Source organism: Heteronotia binoei, chromosome 21 (assembly GCF_032191835.1).
Source record: "Heteronotia binoei isolate CCM8104 ecotype False Entrance Well chromosome 21, APGP_CSIRO_Hbin_v1, whole genome shotgun sequence".
Classification (NCBI taxonomy): domain Eukaryota; kingdom Metazoa; phylum Chordata; class Lepidosauria; order Squamata; family Gekkonidae; genus Heteronotia; species Heteronotia binoei.
This window is the reverse complement of record NC_083243.1, coordinates 53,010,370-53,026,252: the sequence shown is the minus strand read 5'-3', so window position 1 is coordinate 53,026,252 and position 15,883 is coordinate 53,010,370. Positions and strand designations below refer to the sequence as shown.

The 15,883-nt window shown below is 41.6% G+C and overlaps 1 protein-coding gene across 2 annotated transcripts in view; it reads right to left on the bottom strand.

Moving 5' to 3' along the window:
• Positions 1 to 13,491, bottom strand: part of NEK9 (NIMA related kinase 9) — a 49,825-nt gene extending 36,334 nt beyond the window's left edge. The window contains exons 1-4 of one of the 2 annotated variants that reach the window (XM_060261406.1): positions 13,036 to 13,491; positions 4,220 to 4,397; positions 3,156 to 3,211; positions 2,005 to 2,075 (exon numbers count right to left, since the gene is read on the bottom strand). In XM_060261406.1, coding sequence (XP_060117389.1) covers positions 2,005 to 2,075; positions 3,156 to 3,211; positions 4,220 to 4,397; positions 13,036 to 13,227 — 497 coding nt within the window. In that variant the 5' untranslated portion in view covers positions 13,228 to 13,491. The remainder of the gene's footprint in view (positions 1 to 2,004; positions 2,076 to 3,155; positions 3,212 to 4,219; positions 4,398 to 13,035) is intronic. The other variant, XM_060261405.1, reaches the window with a different exon arrangement.
• Positions 13,492 to 15,883: the final 2,392 nt, after the last annotated feature.

Here is a 15,883-nt window from a genome sequence, read left to right as displayed (position 1 = left end):
TGTTTGATGCAATTCTTCAGTTCACCATGCGTAGGACTTGCATATTGCTACTTCATCTTTCATTAATTTTACTCTTACAGGTTTCACTGAATTCCTTTCCATGCTTAGAGCCTCTCTGAGTTTCACTGCAACACCCAACAATCAAGTTGTATTACATCATGTGAACAGAAACAAAAATAAAACTCATGTTTCTATACATGTAATTTTATATCAATTAATAGCTACATTTTCCAGGATTTTTTAAAAGATACAGGCCAATCCAGAGGCTGTCCTTGCTATTTCCTGTTAAAATTAACAAGTGTTGGTTCTCTACCTGAAATTCTGGAAAGCCACAGCCAGGCAGAGAGGATAATATTGAGCTACATGGACCAATTGTCTGACTCCATATAAGGCACCTCTAGAGAAAGGATTTTCCCAACAACTGCTACCCAAGATTCTTTTTAACTGGGACCTTCTGTAAAGAAGCCACTGCAATATGCTCTATCACCATTAGAATAGTGGGCAGACTGGATAACTGCTTTACACTCCTCTGCTTGGGTGTTACTATACATAATCTGCATTAGGAAGTTTGATTTCTATGCTCAGATATGTGGAGCAAATCATTTGCATCATTTAATCTACCCTGGCTTTTTAAAAAGTGTGTGTGTGTGCATAGTAAATCAAAAAGAGAATAAAAACACTAACAGGGCAATCCTATTACACCATTCCATGACAGTAAAAGGGTTTAGAAATGTGCAACTCTGTTTGAAATTGCAATGTATGTGTGCTTGAGTAGAAAAATAAGGTGAACTCATGCAACAAAAGATCTGCTCTCTGGCCATTGGAATTCTGCTTTAGTCTGTTTTGATTCATAGCCATTAGAATATACTGCTGGTATTTTGTCAAGATTTCTGCTGCAGCAATAAAAAAAAAGAATGCATATCTAAATGAAATCCAATATTAGTATAGCCCACATAAATTAAAAAAACAGTTTTAAATTGCCTTTGAATAGTAACTTCTTCAGTCTTTCTTTAAGAGGAAGAAATGGCAGCAGTGGTTTAGAGAACTAGGAGCCTCCAGGATACAAGAATATCTGAGGTCTGAACTTCTGCCTGCCTTTTGTCAATAAAGTACTTCAAAGTAAAAGACACTCTTAGCCTAAAGAATTATGAAAAGGTAGGACTCTTTCAAGAGAACAAGCTAAAATATGAACAGTGTACACCTTGTCAACAGAGAGCTAACTACAAACAATATGCCTTTGATAGGAGGTAAGCTACCTGTACTAAATGCTATTATTATCTTGTTATAAAGAAGCTAAATATAAATGAAATGGTTACCAACATTATGGTAAGCTCCATTACTACTGAGAAAAGAAACATATATCCACAACATCTTTATGAGGAAAACTGCTTTGCAGTTACGGCTGTGAAATTCCACTTTCCACTTGGGTTGATCAAAGCAAAACAGGGCATTATCAGAATACTGAAGAGTGAAACGCAGCTAGGGGGAGCTGGAGTGAGAATCATTTCACTCACAATAGGTCTGTATTTTCTTAGGGTTCAGTCTCCCTCAGCATTATATGGTCTTGCTATATAGAGTTTCATAGGAAAGTGACTCAGGAATGCTCCTACATTCTTCAGACAGAAAAGCTGCCATCAGATTATTTCCTTTTCTATGCTGTTGTTTCATCTGCTTTTATATTTCTTGTAAGTTCTTTAAACAGAAAACCAGGATCTCATCTGCATAAACATTTTCTCAGTAAATCATATTTGGCCTATTGACACTGCAGCAGCCATGTTCTGAGTTTCCTGTCTGTTGTAAATGCATGCAGTGAATAAGGAACTCAAGCAACTGCATTTAACACTGAGGCAAACTGAAGAAAATGACAGTCCTTCAAAGAACACGAACACAAGAACACGGACTTTGCTTTTACCAAAGTAAAGTGCTGCATCATGAGGAGAAATGAGGCTTTCAGGCAGGTTTTACTTTCAGAAACCAGACACCTATTAGCCCTAGCTTCATTACCTGTGAAGTATTCCTTCTCTGTGGATGCAGCTTACTGCTGATACAATCTGAAATAGGTACCACACCACCATCTGCAAAGAAAGGATATTCATATATGAACAAAACAAAAATATGCATCTTTCCTAGGAAAATCAACAGGCTGTTGGGACTGATCCCTTAGAAACATCTCAGTGCTGTGATCTTTTTCCAAGAATAATCTTACCAAAAAAATTTGCTCATGTGGTCAGCAAAACACAGGATGAGAAGTGCTAAATAAATTGGTAACTTAATATTAAAAATAATTAGGAGTGACAGCTACTAACTTTCCAGGACAGTTGGAAAGCAAGGAGATCTTTATAAAGTGTGTGTCCTGCATATGTTTAAAAAGTGCATTTCTATAGTTGCTTCTGAAGAAGCTTTGTTTCATATTCTATCACTTATTATAGCCAGATCTGAGATGGTACAGCACAGATCCTTCTCTGTTGTGACACCTGACTTGTGGAACCCCTTTACTTCCTTATGATATAGTTCCTTTCCACCAGCAAATGAAAAACTTTTTTGTGCACAGGATTTTGCTAGAAGCTAAAGACACTTGTTTTATTCTGCTGTATTTAGCCATTTCAGTATGAAGGCTTTTAAAATGTTAAGTTGCCTTGAGTACCAAATTACTGTAAAAGTGACAAATAAACAAAACATGCATTTGTCTGCTTACTAGTTTTAAAGTTGGATTGAAGAGTGTAGGTATTTTGTTATTCTTTAATAAAAAGTGAAGGAGAAAGGTCAGGGTTCTGGTAGGAATGACAAAATTCTACATTACAGCTGGTACTTCTTATTTGCTATATGATCACAGTCAGGAAGATTCATAAATCCCTTGGTAACAAGGATACAAGCATCAAAACGTAATTGCACATTCACAGTGCAATTCTATGCAGAGGTACACCTTTCTCTGTCCAATGAATTTTATTCTTTGGTTCAACCCTAAACATAGTTTCACATTTCTAAGTCCACTAACCTGAATGGACTGAGAAAGATGCACCACAGCATAGGACTGCACTGTTCAAAGAACGCAGTCTGAAGGCCAAGGGAAAAGAAAAACTGAAAAGGCATAAAAGTTGCAAAATTCCACAACAACAAACTAGATATATGATAATCCCCACTACCATTCAAGTTACCTCTTCATCAAACAACTTGTCTTTCTGCCGCAAGATCTTATCATAGAGGTTTCCCCCTGTAATTCAGAGAAATATTTTGTTACTGATTGTAATTGCTCTATCAATATTAGCAGAAATTCTTCCAAGAATTTACTGTATTCCTAAAACCTCTTCTGTGTGAAAAACAAGCCCATCTTCCCTCATGTTCTTCAACTGCTGCTGACTGTAACCTAATCTGAGCACGAGGAGATATGAAGATAATTTTTTTTAAAAAAATGTACCTTCCAGTATCAGCAACAGCTATTCTTCAAGACACATATGTAACTTTTAAAGTAACTTCTCTCTTTTAGATTTGTCTTCACAGGGAAGACCTTTAAGAAGAAGGAAATGTGCTACTCTGATGTTACCCATTATAATGTCTTCTGTATTTGAAGGCAATTCAGATTCAAAATAACAAGAATTGACACTTAATTAACATTTGTACCCTTCGTTAGGAAAGCAGACTAGAAGGTTCTGTAGTAGGCTAAAAACAACACCCAAATCAACCATGAATTAAAAAAAAGGGGTGGAAAACCCACATTCAATAGGTAAACTTCAAGAACAGTAGTTACATCACAAATTCTATGCTTTATTTTCTCAAATATATTCGAGGTCTTTTTGTGATCACTAAAAGCATATATGTGCAACATACACTGCAAATCCAACCACACCAATACCCAACAGTTTGTGTAGGATGCTAGGCAATGATTGAAAGCTTATTTTCAAACAAAAGAATATTTGCAGAGCAATAGAGCATTCATATAATGCAATCTCTATTTTATTTACTCTGCAAATACTCTTATTAGTATTTGACACTGACCAATTTTTGCTTCATTTCTCTTTCAGCTATTTCTGCTTCCCATCAAGTATGTTTTAGGTTACTTATCCACAAACCATAAATTACAGTCTTCCATGATTAATCTGGTTTATGTTTCTAGATCTGCCACTACAGCTATAAACAAGACACAGCCTTTCTCTGTGCTCTGTCTTTCCCAGAGAACCCAAGATGGAAGAGGTGTTTGCTGTTTATGAGAGAAAGCGCTCACCATTACAGTATTCAAGTTCAATCAGCAGTGTGGTATTATCCATGAAATGATTGTAATATGCAATGATGTTGTCATGCTGCAGCAGAGCAAGAATAACAATCTCATTCAAAGCATCACGCCGCTCTTTTTCTGAGAGTCTGGTCAGATCCACTTCCTTCCACACCACGAGTGAGTCATCCTGGAATACAAGAACCCTGGTTAGCTAAATGTATTGTTCCTTACACAGCTCCACAAGGCGAGATACCCATGTCTTGCAAGAAACTTCTCTAAAAATTCTCTTTAGATCTGGCAAAATATTTATATGGAGTTCAGATTGTAAATTTTTACTATTTCTGATGCACTATTTGCAACTAGCATCCTCCTTCTTTTCAACAATCACCAAACAGAATAAGCTTTTAAAAAAAAGATTACAGTGTTATTTCACACAACTCTATCCAGGCATAGCTTATATTCCATAACAACAGAAAACTTTACTCATTGGAGTTGCTAAATCAGAGGTATCAAACTCATTTGTTACAAGGGCCAGATGTGACATAAATGTCACTTTGTCAGGCTGGACCATGTGTATCATAAAACGTGGCACGAGATACCAGAGATATAAACTTTATAAGGATTACAGAATTACAGAGTTGGAAGGGACCTCCAGGGTCATCTAGTCCAACCCTCTGCACAATGCAGGAAATTCACAAATACCTCCTTCTAAGTTTACAAACTCACCATTCCTGTCAGATGGCCATATAGCCTCAGTTTAAAAACCTCCAAAGAAAGATATTTCAGATGATTTTGAATGGCAAATGGAGATAACATCATTGGTAATCAGGAAACCTGGTCTCAATTTGGTCCACGAGGATGCAAAGAATAAACGGACATAAATCTGAAGAAGTGATCAGTGACTCACAAAAACTCATATCCTGCCATGAATGTTGTGCTACTGGATTCTTATTCTTTGTAAAGCTATAAGAAACTACTATATTCAAAAACCAGTGAGGGGACATTTTAACCTTCCAAGAAATTCAGTTTCTGACCTAAGAGTAGCAGCTCTCTTACAAAGGAATTTCAGAAGGAGGTTAGAAAGAGAGACTCCTGTATTGCAACTGATGATAAGGCTCAATGCATCTTCCTGGGCTGAATGGAGACCTAGGTTTCTTCTCTCATTACCAATGCTGCTCTTTATACTGGGAAGCTTTTGGACCCACCCTGGGGTACTGCTTTTTTATGCCCCAGGAGTCAACGACTGACCACTCCTGGGACCACTGGAGAACGTAATATTTGTTTCACTTACTGTGAAGTCTGCTATTGTTATTTGGCTTCTAAAATCATTTCACTCTCCAAGTAAGAGATGGGCTCACATTCTAGCTGTATCTGAAGAAGTGAGCAGTGACTCATGAAATCACATGCCTTGTCACAAATTTTGTTAGTCATTAAGGTGCTACTGGACACTTCCTTCCTTCTACTAATAAAAATTGCAAACTGTGCTGTTAGGTTTCTTTTAGTATTATTTTTTAATCTGTTAGAATTGGAAAGGGGGGATCTCGCCAAGTGAAATAGCATGTTGCTTTCAGACTGGACATTTCTTAACTGCTAGTGATGATAATAAAAAAGTTTTTAAAGGGGGGTGAAGTTAATGTGCAGAAAGGCAGTCAAGGAGGTGAGAGGGGAGAGAGGGAGATCACATGTTGAACTGGAATATATGGAACCATAAATGTATTTTTAAATACTTAGCCATGGAATCCAATCCAAGGGTTGTAATTCCTAATCAGGGTCTTTTTTTAAAAGAAAATTAAGTCCCAGATAGGCACACAGAAATCTAATATTTTTTTAAAAAACCTTTCAGAATAAGTCAAAGTAATTTCCATTTAACCCTTATCCCAGATGTATCTCTTTCCTGCCCCCTTCCTTTTTTTTTAAACATGTGTGTGTGTGTGTGTGTGTGTGTGTGTGTAAGTGAGAGAGAGAGAGAGAGAGAGATCAGGTCTCAAAGTAAACAGCAGAGCAGGGCTTGTCTGAAGGAGCCTCCTCCTCCACCCCCCACCCCAAGAATTGTGCATGCACAGAAAAACTTATACTATTCTCTCCAAATGACAAAAGACAGGCTTGACAACACAGCAGCAGCCCCAGTGGAGGAAGAAGGAAAGAGCAGAGGGAGCTTTTCTTTGGTGTGTGGATATGAATGATCTTTTTCCTTCCCCCTCACTTCCTCCCCAAAGAAGGAAAGAAAGGCTTCGAAGAGAGCAGCACCAGTAGAGGAAGCAGGTGAGACTAGAGAGAGCTTTTCTCTGATGCACGTGCATGTGCTGTCTTTTTCCTTCCCCCTCAGAGAGGCTTTTTGACACAGCAGCAGTAGTGGCCAGAAGAAAGACACAGGAGACAGTCAGCTGCTCACAGACCAAGTACCAGCCCTGCAGGGGCTGGATACATCCCACGGACCGCATGTTTGACACCCCTGTGCTAGATACTATTGCTACTCATTTATATAAACAGGAAGAAGAGTTGGTTTTTATACCCTACTTTTCACTACCCAAAGGAATCTCAAAGTGGCTTACAATCGCCTTCCCTTCCTCTCGTCACAACATACACTCCACAAAGTAGGTGGATCTGACAGAGCTCTGAGAGAACTGTGACTGATCCAAGGTAACCCAGCTGGCTTTATGTGGAGTGAGAAATCAAACCTGGTTCTCCAGATTAGCATCTGCCACTCTTAACCACTGCACTGCTCTGGTAGGAAGAGGCAAATGAAGAGTTTTAGAAGGACAAAGAGAAAGTGAAGCCTGTAGTAGAGCTACTCTCCCTGTTAAAACAGAAACAGAACTGAGAACTGAGTCTGCCACTCTTAACTATATCACACCGGCCAAGGAGAACAATATTTTCCCATATTTCATCCCTACTGTTCATATTTCACATCATTCTACGATTTTATCCAGCAAATCCCTGGAGCTGTATCAGAGTTCTGTAGCTTTTCTTTGATAACATATTAAAGATACCATTATTTGAGAAGCAATATTTCAAGATTCTCTTTCCTTATAAGAAATGTTGAAGTAATAACTTAGCACAGCCGATAAGAATTTAACAGAAAACAGAGTCGCACTTACCTGTAACTGTTGTTCATTGACGTCTTCTGTGCAGATACACATTAGGACTGCACCTCCGCAGACCAGCCAAGGACATTATCTTTCTAGCTAAAAAACTCCAGGGGGTGCCCGACTCCTCTCAGAGCCAGTGCATGCGTGAGATGCCTGCCCAACATATCACATGCTCTGTGGGCAGACACCCCTTCCCTCAGTTCCTGCTAAGCCACAAGACCCTTTTTCATGACACAATAGGCCCTGTGAGAGCTCACAGCAAGGCAGGATGTAAGGAATGTTTGTCTGCACAGAAGACATCAATGAACAACAGTTACAGGTAAGCACAACTCTGTTTTCATCTTCTGTCTTCTTGTGCAGTTCCACATTGGGACCATTAGTGAACTACTCACTAGAGGAGGCAGGGTGTGCCTCTCACTGGAACAGAGCCAGAAGAATAGCCTATCCCATATCTGCCTCTTTCCTTGCCTGAAGGTCTACAGCATAGTGTTTCATGAATGTGTCCTCTGCTGACCAGGATGCTGCCTTGCAGATGTCCAGGAGGGGAACTCATCAATGAAAAGCAGCAGACAACCTTGGTGCTCGAGTGGAGTGTGATTTCATATCAAGTGTACACAGTTCTCTGGAAGCAATGTAGCATGAGTGAATGACAGCAACTAGCCATCTGGACATGAACTGTGTTGAAGCAGCTTTGCCCTTCTTGGGGCCCCAATAACAAATAAATAGTGCTTTGTTTTTATGAAATAGTTTGGTTCTATTTATATAGTAAAGGAGGGCCTCCTAACATACAGAGTATGCAGGGCTTTTTCTGCTTCAGAGCTTGGAGTGGAAGAAAAATACTAGTAGGACAATTTTCTGTGCTAAGTGGAAATTGGAGACTACCCTAGGAAGGAAGTATAAACCCAGGTTTAATACACTCAGTAAACATCTTGAGAAAAGGTGGGCCAACCCTCAGAGGCGCCAGTTCACTGACTCTTCTGGCTGATGTAATGGTCACTAAGAACACTACCTTCCTTGAGAGTAAAGCTAAAGAGCAGGAAGCTAGAGGCTTGAAGGGCGATTTCGCCAGTCTGGTTAATACTAAAGACAATGACCATTGAGGGATAATAAGGGGTGTAGGGAGGGAAAACACTGGTTATCCCCTTTAAAGAACATTGAGCCAACTTATGGGCAGGAACAGTACTTCCCTGTACCTCTTAATGAAAAGCAGCAATGGCCACTAGGTGGGTCTTTACTGAAGACACTGCTAAACCAGTCTGTGCTCACAAGTGTTCCAACACCAATGTTAATGGGTAGGTAAAAGGGCATTCACCCCTAGCAGACATCCAGGACTTAAAACGAGCCCATTTTCTGTCATAAGAATATCTTGTTGATGGTTTACAGGCCTGAAGCAAGATATCTCTTACTCCTTGAGAAAAGGAGTGCTCTATGGCCGAATCCTCCATGTCATCAAAAGAAGCATGTTAAATCATGATACAGCAATGGATTGTGTGTCAGTAGGTCCGGGGTGGGAGGAAGTGGTATGCAATCTGTGCCTACTAAGCAGAATGGCTCTGAGAGCCAGATCTGGTGGGATCAGAAGGGATGCCACCAGTCTGCTTGGCCACCATCTTTCCTGTAACTCTGTTTAGGAGGGTGAAGGGAGGAAATACATAAAAGAGTGCACCTGACCAAGGGATCTGGAATGCGCCCCCCCCCAGGTGAGTCAGGTCACTGCCTGCTAGGAAGCAGAAGACTGGTTTCCTGGACTCAGTCATAGCAAACAGGTCTGCCTGAGTATCTCCATGTGTCAAAAATCACCTTAAAGTATCTGTACTGAACAGACCATTCATAGTTGGTCTGATAGGCCCTGATTCTATATTTGAAGTTTCTGCTATGTGGATGGCCCTGGGAAGGGCTCCAATATTAATAGCTATTTCCCAAGCTGCTACTGCTTCTAAGCAAAGCCCCCAAGACCCTGTGCCTCCTTGTTTGTTGAAATAAAATTCTGTTGTGGTGTTGTCCGTTTGTATCAACACCCTCTTGCCCCTGAGAATATCTGAAAAGTAGGTATGGGCAAATTTCACCGCACAAAGTTCCAAGAGAGTAATATGGAGCGTAGTCCGCAATGAAGGCTATCAGCCTTGCACTGGAAAACTTTCACAGTAAGCACCCCAACCTGACCTGTAGAAAGGGGAAGCAAAGTTGTGCTGCCTTTCAGAGAAGAATTATCTGTGGCTACTACCTCAGGGGCATGCCTGCCACATTAATCTCATTTTAAAGAGTTTTATGGTCTTAGACTGGATCAGTTTAGCTAAGGACTTGAATTCATCAGGCAATCTGTCCAGGTACTGGGAAACATTATTCCAAAGGAAAAGCTGGTACCTTTCCATAATCACCTGATACTTCATTACTTGAAAATTTAGAGTGCATAAAGCATAAAACTTTCTTCCCAAAGCTTAAAATCAAAAAGGTGGCAGAGCAGTTTTTAAACTCAATCTTGGGGGAAAGCCGACAGGAGATGAAATGTCTCTGGTTCGGGAGGACTCGTCTCAAAGAGATGAAGGGTTGGCTGCTGTTGTTCTACCGGGTAACGGACCAGAGTTGTCCACTGTGAAGGTAACAAACAGTATGGACTGTTTGCCAGAGTCTAGAGGTGGCAGGAGGAAGGTGGCGGGCCTAGCTTGCCTGGGAAATTATAGATGTTTGTATGCAAATGCTAGAAGTGTTCGAAGTAAAATTGGTGAATTGGAATGTTTAGTGTTGGGAGAAAACATAGACATTGTGGGAATTTCAGAAACTTGGTGGGATGAGGAGAATAAGTGGTACACGGTGATTCCTGGATATAAGTTATATCGGAAGGATAGGGAGGGAAGGGTTGGAGGTGGGGTGGCTCTGTATGTCAGAGAGGATATATGGTCCAGCAAGACTGAGGTCAGAGAATTAGATTCACTTTTAGAAATGCTTTGGGTTGAAATAGAGGGCCCAAAAGGAAATTTAACTATGGGAGTTTGTTATCGCCCACCAAATCAAAAGAGAGAGGACGATTATAATATGATGGAAGGCTTAAAGATAGCGGCTAAACGTAAAAACTGTGTCGTAATAGGTGATTTTAACTACCCACAGATTGATTGGGTCAATATGTGTTCTGGTAGAGAGAAAGAGATTGAGTTTCTTGATGCTCTCAATGACTGTGCTATGGAGCAGATGGTCTCAGAACCTAGCAGGGGTGGGGCGATCCTGGATTTGGTCCTAAGTAATGCCCAAGACTTGGTGAGAGATGTAAAAGTGATTGCGCCTCTTGGGAGCAGTGACCATAATGTTATTGATTTCACCGTTTGTATAAATAGGGAGTTGTCCAAAAAGACCGCCACAACCACGTTTAACTTTAAAAGGGGTAAATACACTGAGATGAGGAGGCATGTGAGGAGGAAACTGAAAGGAAAGGTACATACGGTCAAAACCCTTGGGGAAGCTTGGACACTGTTTAAAACTATAATCCTAGAAGCTCAGATAAAATACATACCACAAGTTAGGAAAGGCACAAACAGGCATAAGAAAAGGCCTGCGTGGTTAACAAACAAAGTAATGGAAGCTGTAAAAGGTAAAAAGGACTCCTTTAAGCGGTGGAAAACCATTCCAAGTGAGATTAGTAAAAGGGAACACAGGCTGTGGCAAATCAAATGCAAGACTGTGATCAGGCAGGCAAAAAGGGACTATGAGGAGCATATTGCAAAAAACATAAAGACCAACAATAAAAATTTCTTCTAATATATTAGAAGTAGGAAACCAGCCAGGGAGGCAGTGGGGCCCTTGGATGACCATGGGGTAAAGGGATGGGGGCACCTGCTCTTGGGGCATGTGGTGCATTGAGTGGGAATCTCATGCATGTGCCAGCTTCAGAAGAGATGGGGCATCCCCTCTTTAGAGTTTTTCAGCTAGAAAGAAAATATCCGCAGCCAGCCTGCACAGGTGTAGTCCCAATGTAGGGCTGCACAAGAAGATGGAAGATGAATGGTAGTAACAGTAAGCAAGGGAGAAATGTGAGACCTCCTCTGAAAACTGTTTCATTTGTGCTGACATCCATCTGAGAAAATATTCGAACAGAGAAGTGACAACCCCATTCTCCTATCCATCTCACAGCATCAGTCTTGGTAGGTCTGATTTAGGATTGTAGCAAGGAAATGTATTATTATGAAAGAGGTTTACAACAAAATGCATATTTAAAGCAAAGTCTCACTTATAGATTTGGCAGTTTGGCAACATACAACCATCTCAAAGCCATCAAAAAACTAAACGAGATAAATGAAGGGATTGGTTGTGGTAAAGCAAATCCAATTGGCACCTGAATTTCTTCGAAATCCAACAGAGCCAACTGGGTATGCCATAAAAAGACTATACTAACAAACTTGTCTGAATTCTCTTCCTAACATTTGTGCTCACTTCAAGAGTCTGAGAATTCTTTGTTATTAGTCTATATGAACTGTAAGTGATATGCCTGCAAATTCTTGAAGAAATATAATGCAGCTGTACAGCTGCCTTCTTTGTTTCTTTTCCCATTTTGACATTCTTTTGCTGCCAGCACAGGAAACAATGTTCCTCCATTTTTGTCCAATATTTTCCCCAAAACATCCAAATTCCACTGTTTCCCAGTTCTATGATTCTATGAAATGTAAAGCTAGAACTGAAAACTAACTGCAAGGTGGGTGAAATTGGAGCCTCTCATGAAATTCAAACAAAGAAACTTAGCAAAAGTTCACAGATGCTCTACAAACAGGAATCTTTTTATGTTGCTCGCCTTACCTCCCTTTAACAACAAGGTTTTATCAAAATATTTGAGACAGCCACAAATTTTGTGCAAGATGTATCATTCACTCTCTCTAGTACCCATTTTCCAGAGCCAAGAAGTGCTTTCTTACTTCCCAGAGTTATGCACACATGGTGATGGTAGAAAGTGCCATCAAGTCACAGCCAATTTATGGCCACCCTGTAAAGTTTTCAAGTCAAAAGATGAACAGAAGTGATTTGCCATCTGCATAGCAACCCAGGACTTCAGTGGTCTCCCATCCAAGTACTAACCATGGCAGGTCCCACTTAGCTTGTTTCTAAGATCTGATGACATCAGGCTAGCCTGGGCTACCCAACTCAGGTCACATAGCATTGGAAAACAGTCCCTGTAGAAGGACATTTTGGTTTATCCCAAAACTGGTCAGTAAAATTATTCTTAACCATACTATCACCATTTTCCTGAATGTCTGCAGTTTAATCAACTACAAGATAGGCAAAAATTAAAAGTGTGCAGTGTTCACCATCCATCTGAGAAAATATTCGAACAGAGAAGTGACAACCCCATTCTCCTATCCATCTCACAGCATCAGTCTTGGTAGGTCTGATTTAGGATTGTAGCAAGGAAATGTATTATTATGAAAGAGGTTTACAACAAAATGCATATTTAAAGCAAAGTCTCACTTTATTCAACCGAGTGTACTTTCACCTAATAATTACAGGTGAGCAGCAACGTTGCTGCAAAAAATAAACAGGAGTTCCGGTAGCACCTTAAAAGACTAACAACATTTTGTTCCAGCATAAGCATTCGAAGCCGATCTGCGCCAAAGTTCAGAAAGCTCAGATCTACAGTTTTGCATAAACTTTCACGAACTAAAACCCAACTTCTTCACATGCTCCCATGGAAGCGTGCACCAGGACTGCAGTCACCCTAACTTCGATAAATGCTTTTAAGGGACGGGGGACGAATACCTCAGTCCGGCGATACAGAGTGGCCTCGCCGAAGGCCCCCCGGCCCAGAATGCGGATGGGGGCATAATGCAACTCCTCCTGCTCGCCGCCCAGGACAGGAGGCGCAGGCCGGGGGCCGCTCCTGCTGGACGAATCGTTGCCGAAGTCGGAGTTGATGGAGTCGCAGTGCCTCTCGTACTCGCCCAAAGACATGACTGCTCCTGCGCAGCCTGCCTGCCTGGGACGGGTGAGGAGGGTCGGCAGCCCTGCTGGGGATCCAGGGGACACGAGACACCTCGATGGGCTGCGGACTGAGAACAGCTTCCTCCAGCTGGTGTCGCCGCCAGAGATTCTGTGCGCATGCGCGCGCACCCCCTTCCCCGGCCTCAGACAAAGCAGGAAAAGGGTCCCCTGTACTACCCCTTCACCGGCCTCCCTGAGGCCCCTCAGCCCCCAAGTGCTCCATGTTGGCGGCTTCTTCCGATGACCCGGAACCACTTCGTCGACACCGCCATTACGTCAATGTTCCTGCCACCCCCGCTGACGCCCGCACGGGCTGGTTGCGCGCGGGAGGTGGGAGGTTTTATTTTGGGCTGAGAAAGGTTGGTGGGAAGAGTTGGACACCAGAGGGTTTTTTAGTTCGTAGCGAAGGCGCCCCTTCCTCACAGAGCCTGTCGCCACTGTATTTGTGACACAGAACTAGTGCTAGACTGCAGGTAGCCGGCTGTCTTGGATCTTCTTGTTCTTCTTTTTGTCATCAAGCTGCAGCAGCTGGCTTATGGCAACCCCGTAGGGCAGGGGTGGCCAACAGTAGCTCTCCAGATGTTTTTTGCCTACAACTCCCATGCTGGCTGGGACTGATGGGAGTTGTAGGCAAAAAACTTCTGGAGAGCTACTGTTGGCCACCCCTGCCATAGGGTTTTCAAGGCAAGAGATCTTCAGAGATGGTTTGTCACGCCTGCATCTCTGGGTCAGCAGCCCTGGACTTTTGGTGGTCTCTCAACCAAGAACTAACCAGGGCCGGCCGACGCTACTTAGTTTCTGAGATGCGAGGAGATCGTGGTAGCCTAGGCTATCCAAGTCAGAGTGTCTTGGTTTACAGCGAAATCTAAACCCAAAAGCCACATAATATCTTTTTATTAAGACTAATGAAAATTACACACCCATACACAAACCAGCATGTAAGCTTTTGAAATGTCCGGAACCCTCATAGAAAAAGAGGCCTCTGCTCACAATAAGACTTTATCTTGTAAGCATCCTGTATGCAATCCTGACAGGTGTGTAGATTTAACATGGTGCTGGGACCAGGTTTTTCTGTGGTATCCTTAACACAGTCATTCCCTTCTTAGCTGATTGATTTAGGGGTGTATAATTTCAGATGCCTAGCCCTGTTAGTGTGAACAGCAGCAGCAGCAGAATTAAATAGGATGCCTGCTGCTTTGGGTGGCACTGTAAATTACCCAGATCTTCTTAGGGAATTTGAACCTTAACTCATTCAATCCCAGACTCTGAAAGAACTATAAATAGATGCTGGAAAAGGCCTGAAAATTTTCCCTGACTTTTTCTTGTGAGTGTGTTAGTTAATATGATTGTTTCCAGGCAAAGGATAAGCAACACTCCCTGTCTTGTTTAATGACTTTTTAATATTTGTTGCTTTTTTGTAGCAAGTCACATGCTTGGGAATAAAATGTAAGCTTAAAGTAAGATAGAACAGCTTGTTTTTAATTCAGGTTTGCATGTTTTAAATGTTGTCCATGTGTTGTAGCCTCCGTCAGGCCTTTCAAGGGAGAGACAGGATAGAAATGTTTAAAATAACTGATGTACACTCTTTTATTTATTTAAAGCATTTATTAACTACCTTTCTACCTTATAGGAACTCAGGGCAGCTTGCAATTTAAACACTGGCCAGTGATAACATGTTGTGATCTCCATTCAAGCACTAAATTCTTTTTACTAAAAAGGGAAATTAGCATGAATCTACAATAATATGGTGCTGGAGAAGAATCTTGAGAGTCCCTTGGATTGCAAGAAGATCCAATCAGTCAGTCCTAGGGGAAATCAACCAAGACTGTTCCCTGGAAGGTCAGATGATGAAGCTGAAGCTCAAATACTTTGACCACCAAATGAGAAGGGAGCACTCACTGAAGATCCTGATGCTGGGAAAGACAAGGCAAAAGAAGAAAGGGACAGCAAAAGATGTGATGGCTGGACAGCGTTACTGATGTAACAAACACGAATTTGAGCAGGGTTCGGAGGAAGACAGGAGGGCCTGGTGTGACTTTGTCCATGGGGTCGCAAAGAGTCGGACTCGACTGTGTGACTGAACAACAAACAATAATTGAATTAGTTGTTATTTGTAAAGAAATATATGGGACTAGTTTGCTTCCACTGAAGATGCTTTATGCTACAGGCTTTATAGAAGTGTTGCAAAGGAAGAGCCCTGCTGGTTCAGACTGGTGATCTATATATGGCTGTGATCACACAAACTAAACAATGCACTTTCCAACTGGATTTTACTGTGTAAACTGGCAAAATCCAGTTGGAAAGTGCATTGTTTAGTGTGTGTGGTTGCAGCCTGTGTTTCCCACTGTGGCCAGCCAGTTGCCTTGGAGGACTGGAGAAGGTAGCTTTCTATGTTACTAGAGAGTTTTACATAAAAATTAAGAAATCCTCAGTCTATGCCTCTTAATGGAGTTGGGTTCAGGCACAATTAACATATGTGTGACCACACAAAGAGCCAGTGAAATAAAGTGATTAAGATCTGGGAGGGGTTCTCCCATATGACCCAGTTAGGCTCTTCAGACTGCTGGAGAAACTGTGGGCTCAAAGCCTCTTATTTTCATTGCTGGTGGGACTGCCCCAAAATCAG